Below are 10,000 nucleotides of genomic sequence, written 5' to 3'. Positions count from 1 at the left end.
TGCCACCTGCCGTGCTGATGTTGGGCTTGTTGTGGGCTTTGTGTGTGTGTTCAATGATGTATCTGGATGGTTAAATAATGTCACGATCGGTCGTACTGCAGGCTCTCATTATGAAGTGCACTGAAGGTGTGCCCATATCCGATATATATACCTGACATTTATTCAGCTGATCGCTCTTTTAAGTGAGACCAGATTGGTGCCAATTATAGTAGTGCACAACTTTGCCTCTCCTTGTTATAAAACAACACGCATCCCAACAACTTTAGCCAATGCAGGCTCCTATCAGTGTTTCTTTACAAAAACTTTAGTGTGTGCATGCGTCCGTGTGTGCGTGCTTGTGTGAGTGAGTGTGTGTGTGTGTTGTGATGTAGGCTATAGATATAGACTGATTGTCTTGGCTTGCATCCATGAAATATTGTAATGTTACGGCCCAGGCTACTGCATATTGAGAATATGTAGATCGGTGTTGCGCAACAATCTGGGGATGAGGACAACCCCGAATATTGACGGTATTTCACACACTGCCATCTCAATATATAGCCTAACATATACAAATATAACACTTTATTAGACACAAATGTATTTTCGAGATAAATCGGTTTGATCAAATACTAAGTTGTACTTATTGTTCGGTACTTCAGTGAGGGCAGTTACAATCCATCACTAAAGATTTTATAGAGTTTTCTGATTCAGCGGATTTACAATTTATTTGTAGAATCTTCACAACTCACAGCAATGAAATGTTAATTTATCATCATGGGAAATAGCATATAAACAAGTTTCATAAAAAAGTAATTCTAAGCAGTGCAGAACAGTTTAACATCTGAATTGATCCAGAAAGCCTATTTCCTAGAATAATTCATTTGTATTCCTATTTAGGCCATCTCACTTATGGTCACTTAAATGTTTTTAAGCTCACCATGTCCAGTGTTCAGAGTTCAAAACATTCATTCACAAATGTGTTCTATTTGTTTGCCAAGCGGAGCCAGACAGTCCTGTGTAACAGATATGGAAAACTGTGCATTAGTTATCATGAGTTTCGCAAATGATAGAGCAGTTGTTGGTGTTTTAGAGCCATCTGCTGGTGTGATTGGGTATTGCAGATCTGCATCCGCCTTGGGTGTGTGTGTTGTCGTTGCTAGTCAGAACGACGCTGAAGTTGGCATCCGATTCGCAGCATCCGATTCGGCAGCTGGTCCACTTTAAATCGGTCCTGATTGAAAACCACTACATCTAGACTCTTCAAATCTGGACTAAATTTTCACAGTGAGGCTATGCATTATATAAAACATAGTTACAGATTTGTGAAACCTTTTTTCTATTTGTGAAAATGCAATTCAGGCTCATTTTAACGCTTTTTAGGGGTCCAGACTGCATTAGAACGGGTCCTGATTGAAAACCACTACACCTAGACTCTTCAAATCTGGACTAAATGATCACAGTGAGGCTATACATTATGTAAAACATAGTTTCAGATTTGTGAAACCTTTACCCTATTTGTGAAAATGCAATAAAGGCACATTTTAATGCTTTTTAGGGGTCCAGACCGCATTAGAACTGATCCTGATTAAAAACCACTACACCTAGACTCTTCAAATCTGGACTAAATTATCACAGTGAGGCTATACATTATGTAAAACATATTTTCAGATTTGTGAAACCTTTACCCTATTTGTGAAAATGCAATACAGGCTCATTTAGGGGTCCAGACCGCATTGCATTTTCACAAATAGGGTAAAGGTTTCAAAAATCTGAAACTATGTTTTACATAATGTATAGCCTCCCTGTGATAATGTAGTCCAGATTTGAAGAGTATAGGTGTAGTGGTTTTCAATCAGGACTGATTTGAAGATTCTAAGTGGTTTTCAAGCCGAATCGGATGCTGCGAATCGGATGCCAACTTCAGCGTCGTCTAGTACGAACCATATGACGTGACATGTGGTAAGTTCGCATTGTAAATAGCTCCCGAAGATTTATACGTTTTAAGATCGAGAATGTATGTTTATGTTATGAACCTTGGCATATTAGATGATTGTATATTTTATAATTTATTATTGTTTTTATATTTGTCAATTGGTAGGGAGTTTATTCACATTTTTAGTTTGACCACATGTTACCGGTTAGCTATGTTGGATGTCCGCTAGCAACACAAGTGTTTTGTTTTACTTGTGCAGATCCTGCTGTACAAATCACAAATATACCTTTGAAAGAGAACGTTGTGTTTGTCCTGTCTTTCAGTCCTTCAGACCCAATCACAACCGTTACACCTGCTGCGCAAATATTCAAATTAGCCACGTGCGCCAAACAGAAGATAGACGCAATGTGAATAACTGATTGTTGTGCATTGTTGTGCATAGGTAGGCCTACTGCAGGGTTAGTTGTGGTTGGTTCTGGTCTTAGTGAAACAGCCTAGCCTTGGCGTTGGAGTGTGTGATTGTGCGAGAGTCAGCCATGGTGATGTTTGGCTTGTTGTGGGCTTTGTGTATGTGTTCAATGATGTATCTTTCTGATCGTATGAGCTGTAGATGGATGGTTAAATAATGTCACAAGATCGGACATACTGCAGACTCTCATTATGAAGTGCACTGATTGTGTGCCCGTCTCCCATATGCTATATACCTGGCATTTATTCAGTTCATTGTTCTTCTGAGTGCGGCCAGAATGGTGCCAATTATTGTCGTCTTTGCATTGTAATGCACAACTTTGCCTCTCCTTGTTATAAAATAACAAGCATCCCAACAACTTTAGCTAATGCAGGCTCCTATCAGTGTTGCTTTACCTAATAGCCTGGCCCTGCATACCGCCGCGCTGAACCCTCCGGCAGCGGTTGAAGGGCGGTTACCGCGCGGCGGTGTGCAAGCACCGTGCGCGAGAGACACACGAACGTACGCTACCCACTTTTGAAAATGCCATGCATACAGTTCATTTGGATTGCATGACAGGAATGGATATATTCCAATTAGAATAGGATCAGAAATGTCCATGTAAACGCGGCTAGAGAAATTTCCTCCCGTTTGTCGCGCCCCACCTGTCACGTCTCTTCCCCACCGGTGGGGCGCACCCCACACTTTGAGAACAGCTCCTTTAGCGTGACGCAGTCACAATGTTCTCTCTCAAAAAACAGCTAAAGTCAAAATGGCAAATGAAGTGATGGATGAGTTGTGTTTGTGTCCAGGTCTCCAGTCTACTATGGATGAGGAGATAGAGGAGGGGGGTCCTACCTCTAAGACCACTCTGTCTGAGGAACTAGGCCGCCGGAGCAAAGCTAAGAGGTAAGAAGAGGATCTCTCTGTCTGTGACTGTTGTCCATCTCAGAGCTCAGCAGTGATGCATCATGACTCCATCATTAGTCTGAGTAATAGCTTTGTGTGTGTGTGTGTGTGTGTGTGTGTGTGTGTGTGTGTGTGTGTGTGTGTGTGTGTGTGTGTGTGTGTGTGTGTGTGTGTGTGTGTGTGTGTGTGTGTGTGTGTGTGTGTGTGTGTGTTGAAGCCCAGAGAAGCAGGAGAGAGCAGACTCCCCTGGACCCAGCTGTGTCTCCTTGAAGAGTGACTGGTCTATGGGTAAACCATTGAACTTTAAAGATGGACGCCCCTCCAGAGAGGAGAGGTAGGACTTTCAAACAGACGAGGAAAACGGTTGTTATCAGACTCGTTTACACTGCGCGAGGTAAATTGCCTGCTTGAGCTAGAACCCCAATTTACCCTCCCGGACCCTACACACATTGGCTGTTTATTGGGTTTCATTCTGATGTAAATGCGACGGCTCCGCGGTTCCAGGGGGGATTGGGTAGAGGTGTTGCGCTGCCTGCAAAGAGACAACGCTGCATATCATCATGAGCAGTTCTAACTGAAAAGAAAGGAATCTGCGAGCTGCTGACCATGTAAGAGAAGGTGATGCAGTCGCATTAAACAAAGAAAGATGGTGCGATCTACGAGAGAGACCAGAGGAACTGTCCTTACGAGGCTTTTGTCGGGATAAAAAGCAAGTGGTCAGCAAACAAATAATATGTTGCGTTTTTGCATTTGTTAATAGTTAATCGCGCTTGTAGCCTACACTCAGACTTGAACTCATTCTTGCATGCGGGTGTCTTCATTTACAAAAACATTCGGGAGCGAGCAGAGTCTCCCATGCATAGAACAATGTGTGGCGCAGCGCCGCAGAATCAACACCGAGCGCCACAAATTGATTCTGCTTTTTTTTTTTTTACGTTTTAGCGATTTTTAAATATCAATATCGTTCCGTTCGTACATCTCCGCGTAGCAATCTTTCTCCCTGTCATTCTCGTTCACAGACGCACACAGAGACAAGCGCGCATACATGCCAATGGTGCGCGGGTACACTACCACTTATTGGATAAACCTGCGTATCATGCACGCACTGACTGCGGATTCGCCCGCTCATCCTCTCAATGCACCTACAAAGGCAAACCCGAAGCAGCAGGAATGTAAAAAGGGATAGTGTATAGAACGCCGGTAATTATCGGGAAAATAAGCCCAGACAGGGCGAACTTGCTTCGCCCTGAAGGGGCTTATTTTCGATCATGACCGGCGATGTTCTCTACATATCCCGCTTATTACACGGCTACTTGCCAAAACGAAACAATAACTTCACATGGTGTGTCTTTTTACAATTTATTTGATACCACCAGCATTCTCAGTGTTGATCAGCAGAGAAATAGTCTGCCAAAGACGCTGACGTCGCTTAGCAACCGAAGACGCTGGGGTTGACAAGTTACCGGAACTTGCGGAGTGAGACTTCATTAGAGGCGAAAAATCTGTTGTTTTCCTTGACAGCGGTCAATTATACTCATGATTATACTTAGTAAGGGTGAATTATCAAATATAATTCACAGCCGGAAGTTGTGAAGGTCCCATGCAAGTGAACGGAGCGTTCCATGGCATTGAGAAGACCCATGTAATAATTGCGATTAATGTGAAATGCTATGTATGTATATGAAATTTAGATTAATTAAATTTAGATAAATTACGGTGTTAGACCCCCAGGCCGTTCTGCCGGCTATTTAAATTCGCTCTGCAGCAGATCGAGAAGTCTCCCGGTGGGCCGGCTCTCTTTTTTTTTTGACTCCGTGCGCAGCCCCGCCTTCTCCAGTGAACCAAGAAAGCCTGACGAACGGGGGATTTTACCCCCGCTGTCTCACTGAACAACACAAACCCGAGCGCGCCAGCCAATTGAACGAAGCCCTTTCCATTAAATAAGTATTTTCCACCGATCGCGACCATCGCAGAAAGTGTTGAAAACTTAAACAGAAAAATGTGTAAGTCAGTGCCCGCAAAATTCTCTTCGTCCCGAAGTCGACCCGAGAGAGAATAAAAATCCTCCCGATGACAATTAATTACGTCCCCGGGACGTCGTTAATTTTAATCCCTGGTGTGTGTGTGTGTGTGTGTGTGTGTGTGTGTGTGTGTGTGTGTGTGTGTGTGTGTGTGTGTGTGTGTGTGTGTGTGTGTGTGTGTGTGTGTGTGTGTGTGTGTGTGTGTGTGTGTGTTGAAGCCCAGAGAAGCAGGAGAGAGCAGACTCCCCTGGACCCAGCTGTGTCTCCTTGAAGAGTGACTGGTCTATGGGTAAACCATTGAACTTTAAAGATGGACGCCCCTCCAGAGAGGAGAGGTAGGACTTTCAAACAGACGAGGAAAACGGACCAGTTGGTTGTTATCAGACTCGTTTACACTGCGCGAGGTAAATTGCCTGCTTGAGCTAGAACCCCAATTTACCCTCCCGGACCCTACACACATTGGCTGTTTATTGGGTTTCATTCTGATGTAAATGCGACGGCTCCGCGGTTCCAGGGGGGATTGGGTAGAGGTGTTGCGCTGTCTGCAAAGAGACAACGCAGCATATCATCATGAGCAGTTCTAACTGAAAAGAAAGGAATCTGCGAGCTGCTGACCATGTAAGAGAAGGTGATGCAGTCGCATTAAACAAAGAAAGATGGTGCGATCTACGAGAGAGACCAGAGGAACTGTCCTTACGAGGCTTTTGTCGGGATAAAAAGCAAGTGGTCAGCAAACAAATAATATGTTGCGTTTTTGCATTTGTTAATAGTTAATCGCGCTTGTAGCCTACACTCAGACTTGAACTCATTCTTGCATGCGGGTGTCTTCATTTACAAAAACATTCGGGAGCGAGCAGAGTCTCCCATGCATAGAACAATGTGTGACGCAGCGCCACAGAATCAACACAGAGCGCCACAAATTGATTCTGCTTTTTTTTTTTTTACGTTTTAGCGATTTTTAAATATCAATATCGTTCCGTTCGTACATCTCCGCGTAGCAATCTTTCTCCCTGTCATTCTCGTTCACAGACGCACACAGAGACAAGCGCGCATACATGCCAATGGTGCGCGGGTACACTACCACTTATTGGATAAACCTGCGTATCATACACGCACTGACTGCGGATTCGCCCGCTCATCCTCTCAATGCACCTACAAAGGCAAACCCGAAGCAGCAGGAATGTAAAAAGGGATAGTGTATAGAACGCCGGTAATTATCGGGAAAATAAGCCCAGACAGGGCGAACTTGCTTCGCCCTGAAGGGGCTTATTTTCGATCATGACCGGCGATGTTCTCTACATATCCCGCTTATTACACGGCTACTTGCCAAAACGAAACAATAACTTCACATGGTGTGTCTTTTTACAATTTATTTGATACCACCAGCATTCTCAGTGTTGATCAGCAGAGAAATAGTCTGCCAAAGACGCTGACGTCGCTTAGCAACCGAAGACGCTGGGGTTGACAAGTTACCGGAAATTGCGGAGTGAGACTTCATTAGAGGCGAAAAATCTGTTGTTTTCCTTGACAGCGGTCAATTATACTCATGATTATACTTAGTAAGGGTGAATTATCAAATATAATTCACAGCCGGAAGTTGTGAAGGTCCCATGCAAGTGAACGGAGCGTTCCATGGCATTGAGAAGACCCATGTAATAATTGCGATTAATGTGAAATGCTATGTATGTATATGAAATTTAGATAAATTAAATTTAGATAAATTACGGTGTTAGACCCCCAGGCCGTTCTGCCGGCTATTTAAATTCGCTCTGCAGCAGATCGAGAAGTCTCCCGGTGGGCCGGCTCTCTTTTTTTTTTGACTCCGTGCGCAGCCCCGCCTTCTCCAGTGAACCAAGAAAGCCTGACGAACGGGGGATTTTACCCCCGCTGTCTCACTGAACAACACAAACCCGAGCGCGCCAGCCAATTGAACGAAGCCCTTTCCATTAAATAAGTATTTTCCACCGATCGCGACCATCGCAGAAAGTGTTGAAAACTTAAACAGAAAAATGTGTAAGTCAGTGCCCGCAAAATTCTCTTCGTCCCGAAGTCGACCCGAGAGAGAATAAAAATCCTCCCGATGACAATTAATTACGTCCCCGGGACGTCGTTAATTTTAATCCCTGGTGTGTGTGTGTGTGTGTGTGTGTGTGTGTGTGTGTGTGTGTGTGTGTGTGTGTGTGTGTGTGTGTGTGTGTGTGTGTGTGTGTGTGTGTGTGTGTGTGTGTGTGTGTGTGTGTGTTGAAGCCCAGAGAAGCAGGAGAGAGCAGACTCCCCTGGACCCAGCTGTGTCTCCTTGAAGAGTGACTGGTCTATGGGTAAACCATTGAACTTTAAAGATGGACGCCCCTCCAGAGAGGAGAGGTAGGACTTTCAAACAGACGAGGAAAACGGACCAGTTGGTTGTTATCAGACTCGTTTACACTGCGCGAGGTAAATTGCCTGCTTGAGCTAGAACCCCAATTTACCCTCCCGGACCCTACACACATTGGCTGTTTATTGGGTTTCATTCTGATGTAAATGCGACGGCTCCGCGGTTCCAGGGGGGATTGGGTAGAGGTGTTGCGCTGTCTGCAAAGAGACAACGCAGCATATCATCATGAGCAGTTCTAACTGAAAAGAAAGGAATCTGCGAGCTGCTGACCATGTAAGAGAAGGTGATGCAGTCGCATTAAACAAAGAAAGATGGTGCGATCTACGAGAGAGACCAGAGGAACTGTCCTTACGAGGCTTTTGTCGGGATAAAAAGCAAGTGGTCAGCAAACAAATAATATGTTGCGTTTTTGCATTTGTTAATAGTTAATCGCGCTTGTAGCCTACACTCAGACTTGAACTCATTCTTGCATGCGGGTGTCTTCATTTACAAAAACATTCGGGAGCGAGCAGAGTCTCCCATGCATAGAACAATGTGTGACGCAGCGCCACAGAATCAACACAGAGCGCCACAAATTGATTCTGCTTTTTTTTTTTTTTACGTTTTAGCGATTTTGAAATATCAATATCGTTCCGTTCGTACATCTCCGCGTAGCAATCTTTCTCCCTGTCATTCTCGTTCACAGACGCACACAGAGACAAGCGCGCATACATGCCAATGGTGCGCGGGTACACTACCACTTATTGGATAAACCTGCGTATCATACACGCACTGACTGCGGATTCGCCCGCTCATCCTCTCAATGCACCTACAAAGGCAAACCCGAAGCAGCAGGAATGTAAAAAGGGATAGTGTATAGAACGCCGGTAATTATTGGGAAAATAAGCCCAGACAGGGCGAACTTGCTTCGCCCTGAAGGGGCTTATTTTCGATCATGACCGGCAATGTTCTCTACATATCCCGCTTATTACACGGCTACTTGCCAAAACGAAACAATAACTTCACATGGTGTGTCTTTTAACAATTTATTTGATACCACCAGCATTCTCAGTGTTGATCAGCAGAGAAATAGTCTGCCAAAGACGCTGACGTCGCTTAGCAACCGAAGACGCTGGGGTTGACAAGTTACCGGAACTTGCGGAGTGAGACTTCATTAGAGGCGAAAAATCTGTTGTTTTCCTTGACAGCGGTCAATCATACTCATGATTATACTTAGTAAGGGTGAATTATCAAATATAATTCACAGCCGGAAGTTGTGAAGGTCCCATGCAAGTGAACGGAGCGTTCCATGGCATTGAGAAGACCCATGTTATAATTGCGATTAATGTGAAATGCTATGTATGTATATTTAATTTAGATAAATTAAATTTAGATAAATTACGGTGTTAGACCACCAGGCCGTTCTGCCGGCGATTTAAATTCGCTCTGCAGCAGATCGAGAAGTCTCCCGGTGGGCCGGCTCTCTTTTTTTTTTGACTCCGTGCGCAGCCCCGCCTTCTCCAGTGAACCAAGAAAGCCTGACGAACGGGGGATTTTACCCCCGCTGTCTCACTGAACAACACAAACCCGAGCGCGCCAGCCAATTGAACGAAGCCCTTTCCATTAAATAAGTATTTTCCACCGATCGCGACCATCGCAGAAAGTGTTGAAAACTTAAACAGAAAAATGTGTAAGTCAGTGCCCGCAAAATTCTCTTCGTCCCGAAGTCGACCCGAGAGAGAATAAAAATCCTCCCGATGACAATTAATTACGTCCCCGGGACGTCGTTAATTTTAATCCCTGGTGTGTGTGTGTGTGTGTGTGTGTGTGTGTGTGTGTGTGTGTGTGTGTGTGTGTGTGTGTGTGTGTGTGTGTGTGTGTGTGTGTGTGTGTGTGTGTGTGTGTGTGTGTGTGTGTGTGTGTGTGTGTGTTGAAGCCCAGAGAAGCAGGAGAGAGCAGACTCCCCTGGACCCAGCTGTGTCTCCTTGAAGAGTGACTGGTCTATGGGTAAACCATTGAACTTTAAAGATGGACGCCCCTCCAGAGAGGAGAGGTAGGACTTTCAAACAGACGAGGAAAACGGACCAGTTGGTTGTTATCAGACTCGTTTACACTGCGCGAGGTAAATTGCCTGCTTGAGCTAGAACCCCAATTTACCCTCCCGGACCCTACACACATTGGCGGTTTATTGGGTTTCATTCTGATGTAAATGCGACGGCTCCGCGGTTCCAGGGGGGATTGGGTAGAGGTGTTGCGCTGTCTGCAAAGAGACAACGCAGCATATCATCATGAGCAGTTCTAACTGAAAAGAAAGGAATCTGCGAGCTGCTGACCATGTAAGAGAAGGTGATGCA

General features: G+C 44.8%; 1 protein-coding gene and 2 long non-coding RNA genes across 45 annotated transcripts in view; 2 read left to right on the top strand and 1 right to left on the bottom strand.

Moving 5' to 3' along the window:
• Positions 1–10,000, top strand: part of LOC132451362 (NACHT, LRR and PYD domains-containing protein 3-like) — a 172,615-nt gene that overhangs the window by 58,911 nt on the left and 103,704 nt on the right. For 23 of the 43 annotated variants that reach the window (XM_060043754.1, XM_060043759.1, XM_060043753.1 and 20 more), the window contains 4 exons: positions 3,490–3,606; positions 5,512–5,628; positions 7,541–7,657; positions 9,583–9,699. The exons of 4 other annotated variants lie outside the window; for them this stretch is intronic. In XM_060043754.1, the coding sequence (XP_059899737.1) occupies positions 3,490–3,606; positions 5,512–5,628; positions 7,541–7,657; positions 9,583–9,699 (468 nt within the window). Of the gene's footprint in view, positions 1–3,175; positions 3,273–3,489; positions 3,607–5,511; positions 5,629–7,540; positions 7,658–9,582; positions 9,700–10,000 lie in introns of all 43 variants that reach the window. 16 more of the 43 variants (XM_060043793.1, XM_060043788.1, XM_060043787.1 and 13 more) reach the window with 2 other exon arrangements.
• Positions 1–10,000, bottom strand: part of LOC132451514 (uncharacterized) — a 145,303-nt gene that overhangs the window by 35,381 nt on the left and 99,922 nt on the right. The window lies entirely within an intron of this gene.
• LOC132451483 (uncharacterized) lies at positions 294–2,214 on the top strand. The gene is made up of 2 exons (XR_009524094.1): positions 294–1,128; positions 1,907–2,214. It is a non-coding gene; the product is annotated as an uncharacterized LOC132451483 (long non-coding RNA).

Source organism: Gadus macrocephalus, chromosome 22 (genome assembly GCF_031168955.1).
Source record: "Gadus macrocephalus chromosome 22, ASM3116895v1".
NCBI lineage: Eukaryota > Metazoa > Chordata > Actinopteri > Gadiformes > Gadidae > Gadus > Gadus macrocephalus.
The sequence above is the reverse complement of the archived record's forward strand: the minus strand, read 5'-3'. Positions and strand labels throughout refer to the sequence as shown.